The following is a 21,871-nucleotide window of genomic DNA, read 5'->3' on the forward strand; positions in this document are numbered from 1 at the left end:
CTGTGTTTCTTATGCTCACAGTGGGCTTCTGCGACTGCGGCGGTACCCCTGGGTTTGGCGCCTTGGAGGAAGATCGAGGGGCACTCACTGGTGGTGATGGGAGGCATTCCAGCAGATCTGCTGGTCTGGATCTGACTGCACATGTGGGTGCATAGATTCCCTCCATTAGAAGCCTATGGAGGCGAAGTTCTCTCACTTCTCTTATTCTGAACAGATATGAGCAGCAGATGGAGCAGCAGGTGATGATGTGAGCTTTGCTGAGGCAGTAGAGGCACCATTGGTGCTTGTCACTCACAGAGAAGGAATGCAGGTATGAAGCACGGTTTTTGAAGCTGGCTTGCCGGGGCATAATCCCCAGAGCGGGGGATCTCCCCTCCCTGGTTGGGGAAGGGTCTAATGAGGATCAACTAGGAATCTACACTATAAATATCTGTATACAGCTATATATACTGGAAAAACAGACAAGGAGCTCTTTTAGCAAGGCTAGGAACACTGAGGAACAGGGATTCTGACTCTGGCTGTGCGGTGATCAGAGAGAACTGGAGCGGTGTCAACCCTCACGGCCTCTGATAGCCTCAGATGCGAGCATACGGATGACCTACATTGATGTGCAGATCAACGCAAACTACTAAAAAAACTGTGCATCTGTGTTTGGAATCCATATAGGGACAATCACTTGAAGAAGAATGGGGGCCTGAGAAGTCTATGAAGGGCATATGGATGTTCAGTATAGCCCTATTGACAGAAAAGATAATACTTACTCAGTGACCCTGCTGGGAGGGAGATGAGATTTTGAGGCATTTCGGAATAGTGATTTATGGTTAGTACTTTGAAAACTAATACTAGATGTGTAATGCATTATGGTAGAAACAGCAAATTTTGATAGCCTACCCCTAAGCTTTGATACCTATGCTAGTTTCTCCTGAGCATGTTGCTAGAGTAGTCCACCCAAGCCCTCTACACAATCTCAGGACTCAGAGAAGGTATGAATCCTGTAAGATAACATTTATCCAATGGATATGGGATGATATCCGTTTCTTCTTTGTCCACAAAGAGAGATACTTGAGTTCTAGCTACGTCTTAAACACTATCTGTGGCTATATTTAAACAGAGAAATCTAAATCAGCAGTCTTGTAGTCTGTTTCCCTTATCTCTCCTTTATGAATTTGTCTGTCAAACATAAAGGAAGTGGCTGTTGTGTTGAATGGGGGACTTTGTGCTCATGGTTACTCTGTGACACTCTCTCCTTGTTAGTCTCGCTGCTCACTACCATCTGCTTAGTGTAAACTTGAACAAGGAAAGAGCAGAAGTACTACAATGAAAACCATACATACTGGTATTATTTATCATAGTTTCCTTTTTTCTCTTCTCTCACTTCACTCACACCTCTCCTAAGGGACTGCTTCTCGGGTGATGAGTTTTTTCCTAATGTATTTCTATACTTGTTTCTGGAAGATTGAATCAGGTAGGTTTGGCTTTACGTTCTGGCTTTGACAGCTATTTGTCTCCTTGCTTTCCGACACCTGAAGCCAAAATACTTAATGTAAGAACCTGACAATAAATAGAACATTGGAGGTACATTGTGATGGCTTGACCTGCACTTTCCTAAATTCCTCTCTGTATACTCTTTCTATACTCTTCCCCAACATAGAAACTCCACTTCTGTCTAATGCATTTATTTCTTTGTGTATTAGGAATAAGATATGCAGTGAAAATGGTATTTTTCAAAATACAGTTTTGAGTATTACAATAAGTATATGCATAGCCTTAGAAGTACAAGAAGTCACTGTAAATTTTTTTCTTTTCAAATGTCCATAGGTATAATTCTTAATTGTACATCATTTAATTTTGCTATGTAGCCTGAACATCTTTCTGATTAGCTGAATCAAAAATCAGTCCTGCTTTTTTTAAAATTGCAAAATGGACTTATGAGTTTGGTTCAAATCAGTTTTATGTTACAACATAGTGATAATAGATTTAAATAAAAAGAAGTAATTTCTTTTCATTACTGTATCAGTAATATTGTTATGTTGAAAACAATTGTTTTTTTAGGATTTTGGAAGCTGCAAGATGTTCCCACCTGACAGATGCAGGTTTTACACTTTTAGCACGGGTAAGGATTATTTTAAAAATGTACAGTTTACTTAATTGTCACTGCTACTGTACATATCTGAATTTATCCAGTCATGCTGGAAATGATGAGAAGAAAGTAGAGTAGAAGGGAGGTCCCTTAGAGGAGGTGGCCAGGAAAGAAACAAAATAATTGATTTTATTTCTGGAACGTATTTACAAATAACTGGAGCTTGGAATATTTTTTACAGTGGCTTTCTCTCTTCCCCACCCCTGCTCTTTTTATTTTTTTCTAAAAATGTATTTAAATTTAATCACATGTATTTTTCATATATAGAACAATAATTTTAAAGACTATGACTATAATGCAAGCAGGCTTCCTAAGTACAGAAAGTCTCCTTATAGCAGATTGTTCTGTGTATCAATTATTGTTGCAAAATATATCTAGATAATATTTTCAGTTAAGCCTTAACTCATGCCTATTGACTTCAATGAGACTTCTATAGCGTGTAAAGTTAGAAGCAGACTTACTGTGTTGATTAAGGGACTGACTAGAAGTGAATATTTCAAGGAAAAAGGTTTCTGTTTTAATGGATCTAATTTTTGTTTCACTTTTATAAAATTGTGTAAAGTTTATTTTAAATAAAATGAAACACAAAAATGTTTTTATTTAAATAGGAGTTGTGTAACAAACATTTGATGTGTACAAGAGCTATTTTAGTTCCATGGGTATAGGGGGCAGTTGGCAGGGTATTCTCTAGACCTTTGGAACATGCTTCCTTATCAGTGCTGTAACATCCCAAATTTGTTAGCATCTGCAGCAAGATGCACCTTTTTCCCTGGCTTGTGAGATGAGGGTTTGGTAGGGCTGGATAATAGTGCTGTGTGAACTATATGGGGAGGGAAGTTAGTTCTTCTTGTATTTATATTGTCTCTGGGTTATTTGATTGTATTGCAGTAATTTTGGGGCCTAAGTATTTCTTTCCCACATTGTGGCTTGTTCCGTACTCAAACAACACTGCTGGGATTTCTGCCTTAACAAGCATGGAAGTACCAGGTCAGGCCTCTTTTGCCAAGAAACAATGAACCTCTGGTCTTTTTGCATCAAGAACAAAATTATGCTCAAAGTATCTCACCTTCCTGGGTGTCAGAACTGTCTAGTGTACCATTTCAGGGGATTGTTCAGAAGAGATTACGAATGGTCGTCTCAGACCTGACATAGCAAAGTCCATTTTTCAGATGTGGGGAATGCCAGAAATGGATGTGGTTATTACCTGACAGCACAGGAAATGTCACCAGTTCTGTTTCAAGATGAGTATCGGTTCAGGGTTCGTATCAGATGCCTTTCTACTATCATGAAAGGGGAAACTTTTTAACGCTTCCCTCCCACCACCCCCAAGTCCCTGTGGTGCTGAGAGAGGTAGGAAAATTCAGGCAAGATCATGCTGTTTAATTTTGATAGTAACAGCCTGGCCTTGACAGCATTGGTTTTCAGACCTGTTGAACCTTTCAATTTGAGATCCAGGGATGGCCAACCTGAGCCTGAGAAGGAGCCAGATTTTACCAATGTACATTGCCAAAGAGCCACAGTAATATGTCAGCAGCCCTCCATCAGCACCTGCTCCCAGTGAGCACCCCCCGGCACATTGGAAAGTTGGTGCTGTAGCTCCAGCCCCGGAGTCAGTGCCTATACAAGGAGCTGCATATTAACTTCTGAAGAGCCACGTGTGGCTCCAGAGCCACAGGTTGGCCACCCAGCCATAATCCTTCCTCGGGTCCCAGACATAGTTTCCCAGAACCAGGGCCAAACTGCATTCCAGCCCTTTTAACCTTCACCTGATTGGTTATGTTCAGTGGTTAACTACTCACGAGTCTACTTGTTCTGTTGCAGTGTGAAACAATCTTCTGAATAGCAGAAAGCCCCCCACTAGGTACACTTCATAAAATGGAAGATGTTCTCTGTGTGGTCCCAGCAGAAAGATACCTTTCATTTATGGGTTCCCATTCAATTTATTCTTCATTACCTGCTTCACCTAAAGGAAAAATGTCTTTCTGTCAGGGCCCTGAGGGTTAATCTGGCTGCTATCATAGCCCTTTCATCTATAGGATAGTGGTATGCTGTTTTCTTCAACCTTATGACTATAAAGTTCTTGAAAGTGAACGTATTTGAGACCCAACTCCATCCTGGAATCTGAATTTGATTCTCTCCGTTTTAATGGGGCCTCCTTTGAACCTATTGCTATGTGCTCATTGTTTCACCTCTGGATGAATGTAGCATGCCAGGTAGCTATTACGTTGGCCAGGAGCACATCAGGCTTTGATGGCTGACCTTCCTTAGATGGTATTTTACAAGGACAAAGTTAGTTTGCATCCACACCCTAAATTTCTCTTGGAGGTGCTTTTGGATTTTCATAGTCATCAGACTGCACTTACCAATTTTTCCCTCCAAACCTCACTCACACAAAGTTGAGAAAAAGCTCCATACTTTAGATGTTTGCAGAGCTGTGGCTTCCTGCCTGGACAGGACTAAAGAGTTTAAGACACTGCAGTTATTAGCCTCCTTTGCTGGTAGGGTGAAAGGGGAGCCCATTACATCTCAGAAGCTCTCTTTCTGGATCTTCTCCCTCCCACATCTGTTATGATATTGCCAATGTTCCATGATGTCATGGTATAAATCCCCACTCTGAAGCTTAGCGTCCAAAAGATGGGGTACCAGCATGAATTCCTCTAAGCCTGATTACCAGCTTAGGACCTGTAGCCCTGCCACCAACCAGGAATTCCAGTGCCTGGTACACTCTGGGTCCCCCCAAAACCTTGCCCGGGGAACCCCAAGACCCAGACCCTCTGGAGACTGAAAATAAGGTCTATATTTTTAAAAGGGATTGTAATTAACCATTAGAATTGATTCCCAAAGGATGTGCAGATTTTCCATCATTTCAGGTTTTTAAATGAAGATTTGATATCTTTCAAATGACAATTTTTTGTCCAAAAAAATGCAGATTCAGGGATATTGAAACATGGCAAGAATTAGTGTTGCTTTCACTGAAGTGTTCATTTAGAAAATAAATCTGAAAAAATCAGAATGGTTTGTTCTGACATTTTCAAAATGAAATGTTTTGATCTTTTGATTTGGAACAACTTTTTGTTTTGAAATATNCAGTAAAAATTATCTTTGTAAATTTAAGATGGATTAGGTACAGGTTTTTTAGCTATAGCCACTGGGAATACCCTCCCAGCCTAAGTATTCAAGTACAAATTAAAATCCTTTAAGCCAAATACACATTTAAACTCCTTCCAGCCAAATTAAACTCCTTCCAGCCAAATGCACATTTCCAAATAAAGAAAACAAACATAAACCTAACTTGCCATCTACCTAGTACTTACTATTTGGAATCTATAAGAACCTGTATCAGGGTAATTGGAGAGAAACCTGGTTGCACGTCTGGTCCCTCTGAGACCCCAGAGTGAACAACAACCAAAAACTAACAGCACACACAGAAACTTCCCTTCCTTAAGATTTGAAAGTATCCTGTCCCCTGACTGGTTCTCCGGTCAGGTGACAGCCAGGCCTACTAAACTTGTTAACCCTTTACAGTCAAAGAGATATAAAGTACTTCTGTGCTATTAACTTTTTTTATCTGTTTATGACACATGATCTCGAAGTGTTTTAGCACGCTCTACAAGAGCTCAAGCAGCTTTGGCTTCTTTCCTGGGTCATGTTCCCAACAGTGACATTTGCAAGACTGTCTCCTAGTCATCTGCTCATATGTTCGTTGCTCATTATGCTCTCTCCCAGGCCTCTAGGGACAATGCTAAGTTTAGGAGAGCGGTGCTGCAGTCCTTGTTTAAGTAGATTATGATACTCTCTTCCATCAGACTCCTATGGGCCACTTAAAGTGAAATGGACATGTGCAATCACGCAAAGAAGAAAACACTGTTCCGTACTTGTTCAGTAACTATTGTTCTTTGAGAACTATTGTTCACGTGTTCATTCCACGACCTTCCCTCCTCCCCTTCTACACTGGAGGCACAGCACATGCTGGCTTCCAGTGTGAAGGAACTGAAGGAGGAGTCAGGGCAGCTCCATATTTTTATACTTTCATCTAGCAACACAAGCATGCAGAGGTCACATGTGCTGCCCAGACAGGTCATGCCTAAAGTGGTATGGACATGTGCAACGCATCTTAAAGAACAACAATTTCCAGACAGGTATGTAACCATTTTTATAATGGCAAAAGCCAGCATGGATGCGTGAAACACTGTAATAATCAAATATTCTTTCTCCCCTTGTCTGTGCCCCAGTATTAATGGTGATGTGGTTAGGGCCACTCATTAGAATTCAAGATCAAACTGCCACCCTTCCTCTTATTTGTGGTATTTTTTTGTTTTTATTATTTTAATTTTTTAGAATTGCCATGAACTGGAAAAGATGGACTTAGAAGAGTGCATTCTGGTGAGAATCAGTTTTACAAGGAGTATTCATCATAAGTCCATTATAAGAACCTGTAATGCCATTCAGAACATCGGTGCTTTGTGGTTTGTTTTTTTTTACCAATAGGGGGAATTCCAAATTCTAATGTTTCTAATAGTAAATGCAGATAATTATTGGGATGTCTGTCTAAAGGGGAATTCAAAGAAAGGTGATTACAAACATTGAACCATTTCTCAGAGACGTCTCTAATAGACCAGTTTATATCAGAACTGTCATCTGCCAGAGAGAAATACCTAACTCTGATGTAGGGATTGGGTTACAAAGTTGTTGTTTATGGTATCAAATGATAAAAATGAGCAAAGGAACAAAACATGGCAAAATTTACTGGACCTTTAAGAAGGTCTACAAAACCCTCTTTGTTGGAAAAAAGGGTGGGAGGGTTTTTTCATCTCACGGCCTCTCTGACAATTGGCAAAGTGACAAATCTATCCAAATAGCTTGGTGATAGACTAGGTTCAATTCAGCATGTAGTAACTGTTTTCCTACATTTTAGGCTCTTCATCCATCTGTTCAGATAAAATTTGGGAAAAGGGGAAGACTTTATTTTTTATCCTCTTTATGGGTTTATAGATCAGAAGGGTAGGAATGGAATAAAATTAAACCCAAGTGTATATGTTCAGCTACTTGAACAAAGTGGATTTTTTTTTAGCTAGTCAACTCTATTATTATGTATTACTTAGTCTATAACTTTGCATTTATGTAGCCAATTGTTTGGTTTCTTCTCTTCCTAGATAACAGATAACACATTGATACAACTTTCTGTTCACTGTCCTAAACTGCAAGCATTGGTGAGTTTAACTCTTATTATATATCTATTAATAATGATTGGTTCTCAGCCTGTAGCTACTAGTTTTTTGGTGTTACAACACTGTACAATTTATACTTTTTTACAAAATATGTTTTAAATGAAGCTTATTTCTAAGATTGTTTTAAATATCGCATCAAGTACTGTAAGTAGGTCGTCTCAAAGCACTCCAGGAATCCCAATATAATCAGAAAAACGGCTTTAATATTGTAATGAACCTGCAACCTTCCTTTACTTGTGAGCAATTAATCAGAATAAAAAGCTACATGAGACCGTTTAAAAATATTTAAAGATGCTCTATTACATATTTTATCTCTAAAGATTTTTCTAGGAAATCATGAAATTTTAATATACAATATATTTTGAAACAGATCAAATGATTAGTTAAAAAGAGGATAATTGCTTAGCAAAAGTGTATACAGATATGGCCCAATCCAGTAAACAGTCATGTGTGTGATTTTCACAGCAGTGGGTTTATAGTATCTAATGTCAGTTTTTGTTGCCTACATTTTCAAAAGTGACTAGGGATTTTGGGTACTTCATTCTTAAAGAATCCAACTTGAGCTATTTTAATGGATCTGATTTTTATAGGGTCGGTGCTCAGGTCACTTAAAGTGACTCAGATTGGCCACTTTGAATTGAGGTACCCCAAATCACTAGTGGGTTTTGAAAAGTTAGGCCTAGGCATTTGGAGCCGACTGTCACACTACCATTTGGCATAAGGAAAGGTATTGTATTTTATGTGTGGCAGGTCACTGTTTATTATGATATACTGGCTTAAATTTACCTGAAGAAAATAGGTATACTTTCTAATCTGTGCTTAGGAGGGATGAAGGAAATGTTTACTTCTTCATTAATTGCGTAGCCCTGTCATTGACTTCCTCCACACCTTCAGCTCGAGGAAGTGTGTTATTAAGGCAGCAGCAGGCTCAGGAAGAGATTTGGCTTTAAAAAAGAACCGTATTCACAGCTATATGCAGATTAATCATCCCATCCGATCCCTAGGTCATAATTCCACACATTGTATGCTTTAGTTCAGTGAATGAAGTAGTCTACCAGTCAGACAAGGAACTGTTTACATGTGAGTCTTTATAAGAATATGTTTGCCTACATGTGCCACAGTATTGAAAATGGCTTCAGTCCCATCTCTGAATCTTCATAGGATCATTTATATCCAAACATATTTTAAACTGCACAAATCTAGGTCAGTCAGTCCAAAATATTTATTGGCTTCCTATTAAACAGTGGACTTGAACATATATTGTAATTTAGCAATCCCATTCAGCAGAAGGAATCTGCTTTATAAAGAATTATTGTTCCATTTGATAGTCTCATTGTAGCCTTACTTAGATTAATAATTTGACACAGTCTGTTTGGTATGACTAAAGATGACTTTGTCAAGAGTTCTTTATAAAATGCTGTCTGTCTCTGTGGCTGGGAACGATATGCTATAGCATCACTTACTTGAAATGGAAAGGAAAGTTTAGAAATAAAACTCAGTTTAGGGATCAAAATGAATGGAGTATTGTAATTTCTATAGTAATTACTCTTCTGTATTCTTTTTGATATTGTAATCCCATTTATAACCAGTCCTCCTCAGGTACATACAAGATTTTTTTGTGCCTCTCCCAGTACTTCAAAGGAGATGTCATAGGAATCAGCAGTCATGGTTTATGGATGTTTTTATTCCTCCTTTAACAATCTACTTCACAGGTAATAGGATTGTGATATCCTGTGCCTCAGACAACCGCTGCTGACCTACTTGAAGGTCACAGTCCATCGGCTGAGAACTGGTACAATGTTAATATATATTATGGAACCTTTTATAGTACAGAAACCATGAATCCTGTGATTGTTTAGTAATAAAAATTGAATTTCCTGCCCAATGTTATCCTATGTGTAGCAGAGAACATTACAAAATGTCCAGACAGATTGTGTAGAGACCACCACCAGGTGAATTGAAAAAACAAAAATAAGCCCACTAATCTTAATTTAAATTTTTTAATTAAATCACTTTAGCTGTAATGTGAACTTTGTGATTGCTTTCTGTGAACATTTATTCAATTGAGTGTTAGTGGCACAAATATTTATAAAGTGCATTTCAAAGTGGCAGAAATCAAATTTTAAATTCACCAGTGTTTCCTTACAGAACAAATCAGGGAACAGAGACACAAACTTACCTGGCAGAATTCAAATACTCCATATATACTTTATGTATATACTTTATATAATCCATTTGTAGACGTTCAGAAGCATTTAAGAGTTTTATGTGATTTTTTTAAACAAACAAATACACCAGAGAAATTGTAATTGGCCTATTGATATTCCATCAGCAGAAAAAGAATCTTATCTCATCAGTTATTTTCTCAACTTTGTCTTAATTTGATTTGTACCTAACATTTATTTCTAAATAGCAAACCAAAAAGTTGACCAGCCCTCTGTATTCTAAGATTTTAAAACTGTAAACCTGACACTTTCTACCTTGTTAACTATTTCAGCCAGATTTATCAAGTCTGAAGTATCTTGTGCTTTAATACAGAATATTACATTAGGTATGTTTGCTTCATAAGTTCTATGAATTTAGCTGTACATCCTGTATTGTCTTATTCTGTTTCAAGTCACTGGAGTACAGTCTCTCAGGAAAGCTGAATATTTATAAGCTGCTTATTTCCTAGGATGTGAAACTCTCTTAATTAGCCAGTAGACTGATACAATAGCCAAAAGGTCACATTTGTCTTCATATAACCTATCTTCCTTCCTTGAAACCACAGGTTTGTTATAAATAGACTTTGCAGGGGAGAGAGGGGACACAAACCCCCATGCTTTTAACCTTTAGACTCCTGATAATTTCCAGGCTGCCAGCCAAGTAAGCGCTCAGGAGGATCTGTATACAAGTATATACAGAGAGAAGGCAAACGAGATCTAAAACATCCAAAGACTGAACAGGAGCTAAGAATATCAACACAGATCTTAAAATAAGAGAGAGTTGACAGGAGTAAGCACTTGCATTTTGTGACTTTTAAAAAATAATATATGCTTACATTACATGATGATCTAATACAAAACACACTGCACCCTGTTGGGTGAAGAAAATGAAAATACAACACGAAGCAGCTGGAATTGAAGGGGAAATGCTGAGATGGTTCCTCTGGAGAAGTGGATGAAATCTCCCTTCTCTCCATCAGACTGATTCAGTGAGAGAGCTGGAGAGTTCTGAGTCCTCCCTCTCTTTCTGGTCTCTGTTTTTCCTTTGCAACTTTGAGTAAAGGGGAAAAACAGATGAGGAGGAAGCTAATCTTAAGGATATACAGGTTAATGTGTGCCTGTTAATGGCCAAGAATCCCTCATAAACCAAAGCAAGTAAGCGTAAGGTTTGCCACACCAGGATGGATTGATTTAAATCAGAGGTTGTCAAACTAGGGGGCAGGGAGCAAGAGGCAAGAAGTTTTAGGGCAGGGGTAGGCAGCACGAGAGCTGATTTTCAGTGACACTCACACTGCCTGGGTCCTGACTACCAGTTCAGGGAGCTCTGCATTTTAATTTAATTTTAAATCATAGAATCACAGAATCATAGAATATCAGGGTTGGAAGGGACCTCAGGAGGTCATCTAGTCCAACCCCCTGCTCAAAGCAGGACCTAATATGAACTAAATTGATTACAAACTAAGTGAGAAAGGGACCAAATCTTTGCCAGACTGGCCAGCTGAAAATTATTCTGGAAGCTTCTTAAACATTTTAAAAACCTTATTTACTTTACATAGAACAATAATTTATTTATATATTATAGTCTTATAGAAAGAGACCTTCTAAAAACATTAAAATATATTACCGGCACGTGAAATCTTAAATTACAGTGAATAAATGAAGACTCGGCACACCACTTCTGAAAGGTTGCCGACCCCTGTTTTGGTGGAGGTGGGGGGAGGAATATTGTGAACATTTTATCCACAGCAATGAATAACTAGGAAAGCTGATTCCTCCAGACATATCATGTCCTCATTTGCTATGACATGGTGTGCACATTTAATTGTAAGCACTGACCACAATCACAGTTTTGCATTTGCTCTTATTACAGTGGATCGTTGGCTCTGTTTGAGTCAATGCTTTACTGTTTTTAATATTTAGTGAGAGCTGCATGTTGATTTTTTTTTTAAAACAGTCTATGTACCTGTGGGGCAGGGGGAGCGTAAACTACTACAGACACAAAGAAGGGGGGCACAATCAAATAAGTTTGAGAACCACTGATTTAAGTCAAAAAGTTTCAGATTATCAATGTAAATCATGATTTAAATAAGCAACTTTAATTTATTTCAGTTGTGATTTGTAGTTCTACATTTTTTTAGTTATTTTGCTAAACAAAGGTTCATTACCAGTAAAGGTTGGTAACTATTAAAATATGTTGTTTGCAGCTATCAACTTCACACTAATTTAGGTGCTTCTTTTTGTTAATCAGAAGGATACAATTTATCTATACGCCTTTATTTAAGCAATTATATAGCTTAATTTACCTTTATTCAGATTCTTAATTTTTACATTTTTAATAGAAAATGATGATTGGTGCATTTCTTATTTACTAGATGGCTAATTTTTAACTTATTGTATGCAGTGTAGTTGTGGCTGTGTTGGTCCAAGGATATTAGAGAGACAAGGTGTGGTTGAGGTAATATCTTTCAGTGGACTAACTTCTGTTGGTGAGAGAGACAAGCTTTCAAGCCACAATGAAAGAAAGATATTACTTCACCTACCTTGTCTCTCTAATTTTTAACTTGTCAAGCTCTATTTGGATGGAAATTCAAATTCAATTAAAATATACAATTTAATTTTTTTAAATAAATAAAATTACCTTGAAAGTGCTGAATGCATAAGAAAAACAGTTTATCAAAATACGTTTTCCATTTAAAACTGATTTATTAAACAAAGGAAATATCTGTAGTTAATTAATTGAACTGCTTGTTTCCAGTTGTGTCCTTCAGATTTTAGAACTGATAGATCTCATCCTTTCACACCTAATTTTTATTCATTGATTAGAAGAGGAAAACAAGCTTTTCTGTTTTTTCAGCTCTCAGTTAGTTTCTTAACTTTGAACTAGCCCTTGAACTGAACTTGTTAAATAAATGGAAATGAAGCAAATATACTCTCTGTATCCGCAGAAGAGACTATTTCTGTCAGAAGTTGACTAGCACTTTAACAAACTCTGGTTCCAGGTGCTTAGCCAGTGATTTCCCCCAGTTCAGTGGTTTGACTTTCTTTAAATCTTGGCAGAAAACATACTGCTTAATATTATTTGTATTTAATTTAAATGATTTTAAGATTATAGTAAATTTAGTGCTATTAACATAGGTTGTCATTTCAAATTGAATTTTTAATAGGTTTATTTTAAATAGCCTTGTATTTAATTTAAATTAATAAAATCCTATTTTTATTTCTTTAAATAAATTTTTATCCACCCTATGCCCCAGTAGTAGTCCTCAGAATTCGGTGTCCTGCTGGAGTAAAAGGTCTGATGTGCTACAGGCGGAGGAAAGGATACAGGTGTCCCACAGCTTTCCCAGTTGTTGGGTCTGAACGTTCAGTGGGAGGTGGTTGGATCTAAAGGACTGTTGAGCGCTGCTGTTTGCCTCTGGTGAGGAGTTAGAGAGTGTCCCCACTTTCCATTCATGACCAAGGGTCTCCGCATCAGAAGCTCTCTCCAGACAAGGAAAAAGGCACACAGAGCAGATAGCTGGTGGTCTATGGACAATTCATGGTTCTGAGCTGGGTCAGAGTGAAAGATGGAATCAACTGAACACAGCAAGACCTTCTCCAGAGGTGATGACAGTGCAGAGCATTTATTTTATAGGTAGCTGACAAAAGTCTCAAAGTATCTGCAGTGAAAATTCAAGGGTGTCTTGTTATCCTGACAATCCTTCTGTGAAGGTCACGAATCCTCTGAAGGAGGCAGGAACCAGCTCAGCTTGAAATAGTTTTCTGGAGTAGGGGACATGAGGCTTTTTCAATTCTCTTCAAATATGAGAGGTAAACAGGTGCAGGCTGACATCTTTTAAGGGAATGCCAGTGCTTTGAATGCTTAAAATACAATTCTTAAACCTACTTTTACCACCTTCAGTATAAGACCTGTGTCAATAAGTCCTTGGTGAAAAAACTATAGTTTTATAAGTAAATAAAGGCTAAAACAAAAGGCTGAGGAAAACATTCTCCCAAAAAAGCAGTTAATTCAGCATAGTAATTGGGTCTTTGAGGTGATTGCTTGCATGGATCCAGAGTATGCACTAATACAGGCCTGCAGTGTTCATTTGGCATATCACAGACACCCAACTGTATAGGTAACTTATTCTGCAAGAAATCTAGCAGTTTTGAATGTAAGATCTGATTTTTCAGAGGTATTGAGGTGCCCGTAACTCCTGCTGAAGTGAGTTTAGCACTGCAGAAAAACCAAGCCATTGTTGTTGTTCATACATAGATTGTATAATTGCAGGTCTGTACGAGTAATGTGTGTTCTGGGAGAATGGAAGAATATCATGTCTCTCATCTGGCATTGCAAATGTGTAATTTTGCCCCTTATTTTCAGTAAGCTGAGCTGCGCAACAACATAATTGGATTTCTACATCTCTAGAGAACACCGGGTGGGTGCTGAGTTTGGCCGTTGCTACAAAGTGCCTGTCCTGGGGCTGTAATGATGAAGTCAAATTATGATTTAAATGCTGCAACCCTAAACCGCTTCTTTTGGCCACTGCTTCTCCTGCTCTCAGGTTTAAGGAGACAGCACTTTAAATGTGCATCTTTGCTTCTGCAAAAGGATTAGGAATGAAATGGCACTAACGGTACAAGTATTTTGAACATGGTAATCCAAATACAAAGTTGCTTGAGGTTGTTCTTAGTTCTGATCTTTTCCATGCGACATAATTTAAAAAAAAAAAAGTGGAATGAAACATTTCATTGTCCTTTTGTCTTGCAGAGTTTATCTCACTGTGAATTGATCACAGATGATGGGATTCTGCATCTGAGCAACAGTACCTGTGGTCATGAAAGGCTCCAGGTCCTAGAGTTAGACAATTGTCTTCTTATCACCGATGAGACCCTGGAGCACCTAGAGAACTGCCACAGTTTGGAGAGAATTGAGTTATATGACTGTCAGCAAGTCACACGTGCAGGAATCAAAAGAATAAGAGTATGTGTTTTGTGTTTTTAAAGAAAGATTCAGCTTTGGGAAAGACCGTCATTTGTGCAATCAGGGAAGACTGATTATATCGGATACGCTTACAGTAGCGTAACAGATAGTCCAAAGCAAGGGAAGGTAGGATGAAAACTAAGGATGTTGATTAACATACTTTATAAGATTCCCAACTTTAGGCATCAGAACTACCATGGGTATATGATCAAAAATCACCACCTAGTGCCTAATTCCATTTATAGTCCAAGCTACTGTTGGTATCAGAATAATTGTCCATGTGGATTCCAGCTGTAGCTCTGTGTTTAGTTCCTAAAGTTTGTTTCCCATTCCCTCACAGTTTTTTAACGTGTGGGTTGTGTTTTTGTAGGACTGTAGAATTCTTTATTATATCTGCATTGTAATGACTATGCATGGTTGGTAGAATTTAAAGTATAGGACACTTGGGTAGTAGGGGCAGTTAGGCCTGTGGATCCAACAGACCTAATGTCCCCTACCCTTGCAGGATCAGTCTCCCCTCCTCTACGTAACTCCCTGTGTTTTAAGAACAGAACTTTTCTGCTGAGCACGTGGCAGCATTTAGGGCATAGTACTGATCCACAGACACAGTAATGCTGCGCTAGTTAACTTTCAAATTCATCGATGCAAAGTGATTGTCTGCCTCTCTCCCTTGCAGGAACTGCTGAAGGTACCACCACTCCCTCCCCTGCTGAGGCAGACATGGGGAAAGAATGGTTGTATAAGAGACACATAATTAAAAGTCTTGCTTCTGTTTCTTCACTGGCAAGAAATCCACCCTCTAGTGATTAACAGCAGAATGAAAGTTAGCCAGCCCACACCAGCAATGTAAATACCAATTCAACAGAAAGGAGTCAGTCACTGAGATTTAAGGTGGTAGCTTTAGGATAAGTGAATGGCCAGGTTCTAGATTATTACATTGCTCTCCTATGCTTAAATATTACTCCTATGCCATAACTTTTCCAGTTTTGCTGGACATAAGGAGTGGGACTTGGCATCTAGGTAATGCAGGTTAAGCCATGGCATGCCTGGATACCCTATATATAGATAATATGAGCAGGAAGAAAAGCTTTGACAGTAGTGTGATCTGTGAGCAGTAGTTCGGTTTTGCTCTTCATACTTTTTTCATTTGCATTTTCATCTACAGGCTCATTTACCTGATGTGAAAGTTCATGCCTATTTTGCTCCAGTCACCCCTCCTCCTTCTGTAGGAGGTAGTCGACAGCGACTCTGCAGGTGCTGCATTATTCTTTGACAGTAGGAGCATCAGCAGAGGAAGAAAGATTCATTTAATTATGGAAACAATCAGACTGCAAGTGGCTTGCAGAGTGTCAGTTTCTTAACTGCTGTAGGAGTGATGTTGCAGTCATCCAATTTTGTGCTGGTACTGACTCAAGAAAGGTGTTTTCGCAGGTAAAAAGTCTTAATGTTACATGTGGATGTGGAGTAACTGATGCTTTTTTTTTTTTTGTATTACATCTACTCCACCATCCCTGCTGTTGATATGACAATCATAGTACCATTTGCTAATGTGGACTGGGGGTATTGCAGAGTTGTAGATGCTCAGTGGCAGCCCCAAAACTGTAAGTCTCACTGAACCTGAATATTAGTTCCTATTTGTAAATATTCTTCAGTGTAAAAAAAAAAAAATTCAGGGTCTCTTAAGCATGAGAGTCCAAACTGCTGTTGTACAATACATATAACCAATTATATCACCAGGTTTAAGGACAAATCAGCTTTAGCAGAAGTTGACCAAAAAAGGGACAGTAATAATGAAAAATAGCTTCCTAATTTTGCTACAGCTTTATTTAATTTCTACAAAAACTCCCAACATGTTAAGAGGTAGTAGACCTCTTGAAAACTATTTAATTTGAACTTTGTTATATTCAAAAGAACTCAAACTGATGAATGGTCTGTATAGAATATTTCTCTTAAGTGTTACTAAGTAGGTTAGGATAAGAAAGGTATGGCAGTTTGTGCCCTGTACACAAAAGGTCTTTTTATATGCTCTAGCTGAGTAGGTAGAGCTGTTTACTATAGTGGCTGAAAGAATATCTATGTATGGTACTTATACTTCCCCTCAGTGCCATGGTATTTAAATAAAATCTGTTTAAAAAAAAAAAAAGGCAGTAATACCCCTCAGAGCTGTTTAGGGCTAATTTGCTGTGAGACAGAGCAAGGAATTGAATGCTGGGCTCCTGCATCCCAGGCCAGTAACCACTCAGGTCACTGGTTGGGGTATCAACTGGGGGTCCTAGACTATTCAGATTTCCAAAGGGGTCTGCAAATGAAAGAAAGTTAAACTCCTGGGCTAAGTAATTTAATGTAGTTGACATGGCTGAGCAGACTGAGACCCTGAACAAGCAGTGGTTTCTGTTCCCTTAAAAACTGAAGCCAAACTTTTCAGAAACTGAGAGCATTCAACACGACAATTACATTAATACCTTAATTTTTTTAAAAACCACAAGTCTAAGGGAGAGCTACGTTTTTATATTAAGCCACCTAAATAAATGGTGGGTGTGCACAGTCTCTTACGTACCCAGGCTCAACAGTAATCCTTTAAAGGAAAATACCTTGGGCTTAAAAAAGACTGGTCAACTGATATAGTGTTTAAATCCTAGAAATATTGTCTTACTATTATGGGGAATGTTTAAGTTGTTGGCAAAACATAACTGGATGCAGATGGCAGTGTGTACGTTTACACCATACCCTTAAAACTGATCTTAATCTGGAATGTTTAGAACTATGTTTTAAAAAGTTAATGTGAAAAATGTAAGGCAGCTTTTTACAGCTGCAGCTCTGCAAACTTAAGACACTGAACACAGCTGAAAATCTATATGAATACAGTATAAAGACCTAGTATTAAACATTGGTGGTTCAGCTTTGTAGCAACAGCAAAAATTCCTGGATTAACTTTCATATTATGAATACACATGTATTACCAAGATTCCCACTTAGAAATTTGGTTTTATACAATTTTCTTAGCAGAACATTGGGGGATGACCAAAATTAAATGTGAATTCAATGCAACTTGTCAGAATGAGTAGTTGTGTGTTACCTTAGGTTTGGCTCATTTTTATGGATATTATTGTGAGGCTTTTATGGCATTAAAGTTGTACAAAAACCAAAATTTAACACATGCCTACACTAAGAAAAATTATATAGGAAACACAATTTTTGAAATCAGTGAAATAGAAGTTCAAGTAAATATCATTTAAGGAGCACTACAAGCCATTACTATTTTACTCTTTAAAAAAGTATGGTTTTTGTCAAGCTGAAACTGAGTTTTTTCCATTTGTTTTCTAAAATAGTGCTGGGGGGGAGCAGAATTATCTGCTCTGAAATGCATTGCTCCTACTAACAATGTTAATTTTATTTTAGCAGAAAAATAAGAAAGCACATTTACAAAATTATTGAAAAACATTTATTATTTGTAAATTGAAATGTGTACATCTTAAAACAAAAGCCATTTGCTGGTGCCATAATTTAATTCCAATTTCAAGTGAGCTGGACAAACAACTATACAGTTCCTTTAAAATGAGATCACTAGTCGGATACTTTCCAATCAAGGATTTTCCCACTTTTATAAAACATTTGGGATTTGAAAATGGTGCTGAGGCAAAATGACAATTGTCAGTTCAATAAACTATTAAGACCCAACCAATACCAAAAGATGAACAATTTGTAGGCAGAAGAAACTCGAACTTAAGTCCACAAAATTCCGTTTTATCAGTGTAGAAAAACATTTACGTTCACAGAATTGCTAGAGCTTTAGAAAGGCTTTCTTGGTAAGCACTTTAAAGAAGAAATTAAATAATATCAAAGTAGCATTTTGCATGCTGTAGTAGTTTTTTCTCTATAAATGATTTCGCACTACAACATTCAAAACTTTCAAATTGATGGGGGATACTGAGAGTTAAAGGGGCATTTTTTTTGCCTTTGAAAAATCTTCCCCAGAGTACCTAATTAATATACTACTACCCCCATATAACACACTGTGATACAAGGCAGGTAAAGCTCTGACACATGGATTTGAGGGGGGCAGAAGCTGTGGGAGGGCACTGGCAAGGGAAGCTGAGCAGGCTAGGGCTGCATCACTGTTTCCCACCACAGGTGAATGCCAGTGGGGGTGGGGAGATCCTTTCCCCAACCTTCCCACACTCACCTGGAGCAGAACAGGCTGCTCTGCTGCCCATGAGTGCCAGGGGTGGGGGTGTGTGTCAGGGAACAAGGAACAGGGGGCCAAAGCAAGTTTGATATAACATGGTGAGATTTTTTTTGTTTTTTCTCCTGAGGACTGCGTTATCAGGGTAGAGATGTAATTCATACCATAAACTCTAAGTGGACATTAATATTAAATGTTTGAATTTCACTGCCACAGATTTGACAGTTTCAAGGAAAAACTCATCTTTTGAAATAAGCAATGGGATTTTTCAAAATCAAGTATTTGGTCATGTGGAAGTGTAAAAAAAAATGTACAGAATCAATCTGAGAATAAAGAAATCACAGAAAAAGTCAAGATACCTGCCCATAAAGAGAATAAGTGATTGTATATTTAGTGTTTCTTGAGCAATGTAATTGACAGTACTTAAAGCTGTGTTGTAGCCCCTTCGTGCCAAATTTCCCTGTTAGCACAATTCCCCCCCCCCCCATCATTACTGGCAGTTTGATGTTTTTAACCCCACCATTTTAAAACGCAAAAAAAAAACCCCACAGCAGTGCTTCTTAGAGAAACTGGAAACTAAAACTTAAGGATGCATAGGCAATTCTTTTCCATTAAATTTGTTAAAAGCAAAACAATTACTTCATACCCCACAGGATTTATGTTAATCCTTTCAATAAGGTACTGTCAATAATGCAGTTTGCTGCATGCATATATTGCATCTGGCTAGGACTTATTCTGGCATTTACATTTCTTACGTACACTCTTATACACAATTTACACAGGGAAGCTGTTTTGACAGCTTTACTCTCAAAGACCCCACAACCTGATAACTATCATCTTAACTACTCATCTCCACACAGATTACTATGTGCTCTGCTAACATCAAAAAATAAAATCAGCATAAGGTACAAGCAAGTAATAGACAAACTGGCATAGAAAGGTAAATGCCCCAGAATAAGTTTACATTCATCTCCAAACTGGACACAGTATAAGCAATACTGCTTCTAGAAACTGTATCTACTGGCCATAATTTGCCTTATTTCAGTAACAGGCAAGCAACTTTGCTTATATTGTCTTCCATGCCTGTACATAGGCTGTCATGGCGTTATACCTCTTATGAAGACACTTAGCTATGGCAGTGATAAGAAAGTTCACCTATCAAACAGCTCATTAGAAAGGTCTTGTGTTTTCAATATGAAACATTTTATATGGTGAAGTCCAATCCTAAGAGTTTTTGGATGTTCTTCATCGTCATTAAGCATGACTTCATTCTGCATTGGAATATCAGTCCAGTATATATATACACACACACTCCTCTGTCTATGACATCACTTCAGAATTATATGGAAACCTTCACCATTTTCAGCTGCAGAGAAGAAAAAGGACAGGTTTATATGAAAGAATGACATCCCTTTACCCAAGACTCCAGCTACTGAAGACAGAGCACTATAAAATTCATGTATGTTCTTGATGCTCATACTGAAAAGCAAAACTTTTAACTACTAAATTGACCTGTGTTGTTATATGACTACCTGACCTTTTTTGGAATAAAACCAGCAAACTTTCCCAACGTAACACATTCTGCACCACTTTCCAACAATACTGAGACTCTAATAAATTAAGCTCAAATTATCTTGAATGTAATTTTAAATATCTAGACACTTGCTACTTTTATTTCTAGAACTTCCTTGTTCCCATTTCAATTCACGCAGTCCCTCCCTACTTTTAATTTTTGATCTCTCATTAGTTCTAACACAGACCCAAAGGGTCCCATGCAACTCCAGTTCCTGAAGCTTTTTTTTAGTGCTTTATCCTCAAATCTCATCTGTTCTATAATGCTGTGCTTCACAAAACTGATGAACAATAGAATCCGCATGAAATGATTTGAGGGGTGGTTATTTTAAGTTTTTCAAGTAAATACAGTAGATTGTAATTCTTTGATTGTCTATAGCAACATTAGCGAATGGGTTAGTTAGCCTAGAATAAAGCAGGTAAATCAGCAAAACAAGTGTGTGAATAGGAAAGCCAGCTGCCCTGTAGCCCAGAACATCAGGATGCAGATAAAGCAGTTGGCCTTTTGAAACAACTGCAGTAAATAGTTACTGAAGCCAAACTGAACTTACTTATAAAAATTGTTTTGAAAAATATTTTTTAGATCTGTAGAAAAGTGCAGATTCACTAGGAGTAGAAGTTAGTGACTCTTTACAGAAACACCACCACAACATTTTTGGGGAAAAGCTGGATTTATGTCAGATGCCTGCTACTATTTTTTATTTTTAGCCGTAAAATTAAATGTAACAAAGATTTGATTAATGACAAACCACAGCCACAAACCTCCTGGTATGATAAGAGACCCCTCCAAATAAAATTTAACGTAAGAATGGCCATAGTGGGTCAGACCAAGGGTCCATCTAGCCCAGTGTCATGATCAAGTGATCTCTCTTCTGACAGACAGAGGCTAGGGATACCATTCCTTACCCATCCTGGCTAACAGCAATTAATGGACTTGACTTAACCTCCATGAATTTATCTAATCTAGTTCTCTTTTAAACCCCGTTATAGTCCCAGCCTTCACAACCTCCTCAGGCAAGGAGTTCCACAGGTTGACTGTGTGCTGTGTGAAGAGTATATAATAGTCTTACTATGTAAGACAAGGTATTATATAGTAAGAGTGATGACAAAGCCAAATGCCTTGGATTTGTTATGTATTGGCTATAAAGGCATTGCATATGGTGTGCAAATATGGAAGGAATACAGGCTAGAAAACATCTGAGGGATGTAAGCAACGGCCTGGGAAGTGTGAGGAGACTAGGGTTAGTGATGAAGCAAACTGGAAAGCAAGAAGTAGTACACATGTAATGCCAGCCTGAGCATGTGCAGCCACTAAATTATATTTTGGTTTTGTTTTATACAAATGTGAACTGGAACAGCCAACTAGAGTAGCATATACACCAAGATCACAAGAGGGATTTGTGCCAACCTAAAATAATGCTCTATCAGGTGGCTCGCTAACTTTTGGAAATTTGCGCTACGTCAAGCTGGACACAAATTCTTTCTAGGAAGTTAAATGTTAGAGAAAGCTGCAACCTTCAATTTTTATCACCCACGATGGTATATTTCTCTCTTGGAAACTTTAATTTATCCCTATATAAC

The 21,871-nt window shown here is 37.9% G+C and overlaps 2 protein-coding genes across 9 annotated transcripts in view; one reads left to right on the plus strand and one right to left on the minus strand.

Annotated features, from left to right (window-relative positions):
- The window catches only part of FBXL2 (F-box and leucine rich repeat protein 2), a 118,873-nt gene that overhangs the window by 95,149 nt on the left and 1,853 nt on the right, over nt 1-21,871 (plus strand). For 3 of the 4 annotated variants that reach the window (XM_032798741.2, XM_032798744.2, XM_032798745.2), the window contains 5 exons: nt 2,053-2,113; nt 6,479-6,523; nt 7,294-7,350; nt 14,323-14,535; nt 15,701-17,870. In XM_032798741.2, coding sequence (XP_032654632.1) covers nt 2,053-2,113; nt 6,479-6,523; nt 7,294-7,350; nt 14,323-14,535; nt 15,701-15,808 — 484 coding nt within the window. In that variant the 3' untranslated portion in view covers nt 15,809-17,870. Of the gene's footprint in view, nt 1-2,052; nt 2,114-6,478; nt 6,524-7,293; nt 7,351-14,322; nt 14,536-15,700; nt 17,871-21,871 lie in introns of those variants that run through there. The other variant, XR_004376263.2, reaches the window with a different exon arrangement.
- Nucleotides 6,727-21,871, minus strand: part of UBP1 (upstream binding protein 1) — a 74,973-nt gene continuing 59,828 nt past the window's right edge. For 2 of the 5 annotated variants that reach the window (XM_032798738.2, XM_032798740.2), the window contains one exon: nt 17,955-20,084. In XM_032798738.2, the coding sequence (XP_032654629.1) occupies nt 20,047-20,084 (38 nt within the window). In that variant the 3' untranslated portion in view covers nt 17,955-20,046. Of the gene's footprint in view, nt 7,069-10,956; nt 11,269-17,954; nt 20,085-21,871 lie in introns of those variants that run through there. The other 3 variants (XM_075062538.1, XM_075062537.1, XM_075062539.1) reach the window with 3 other exon arrangements.

The sequence above is a fragment of the Chelonoidis abingdonii genome, chromosome 2, assembly GCF_003597395.2.
Source record: "Chelonoidis abingdonii isolate Lonesome George chromosome 2, CheloAbing_2.0, whole genome shotgun sequence".
Lineage (NCBI taxonomy): Eukaryota > Metazoa > Chordata > Testudines > Testudinidae > Chelonoidis > Chelonoidis abingdonii.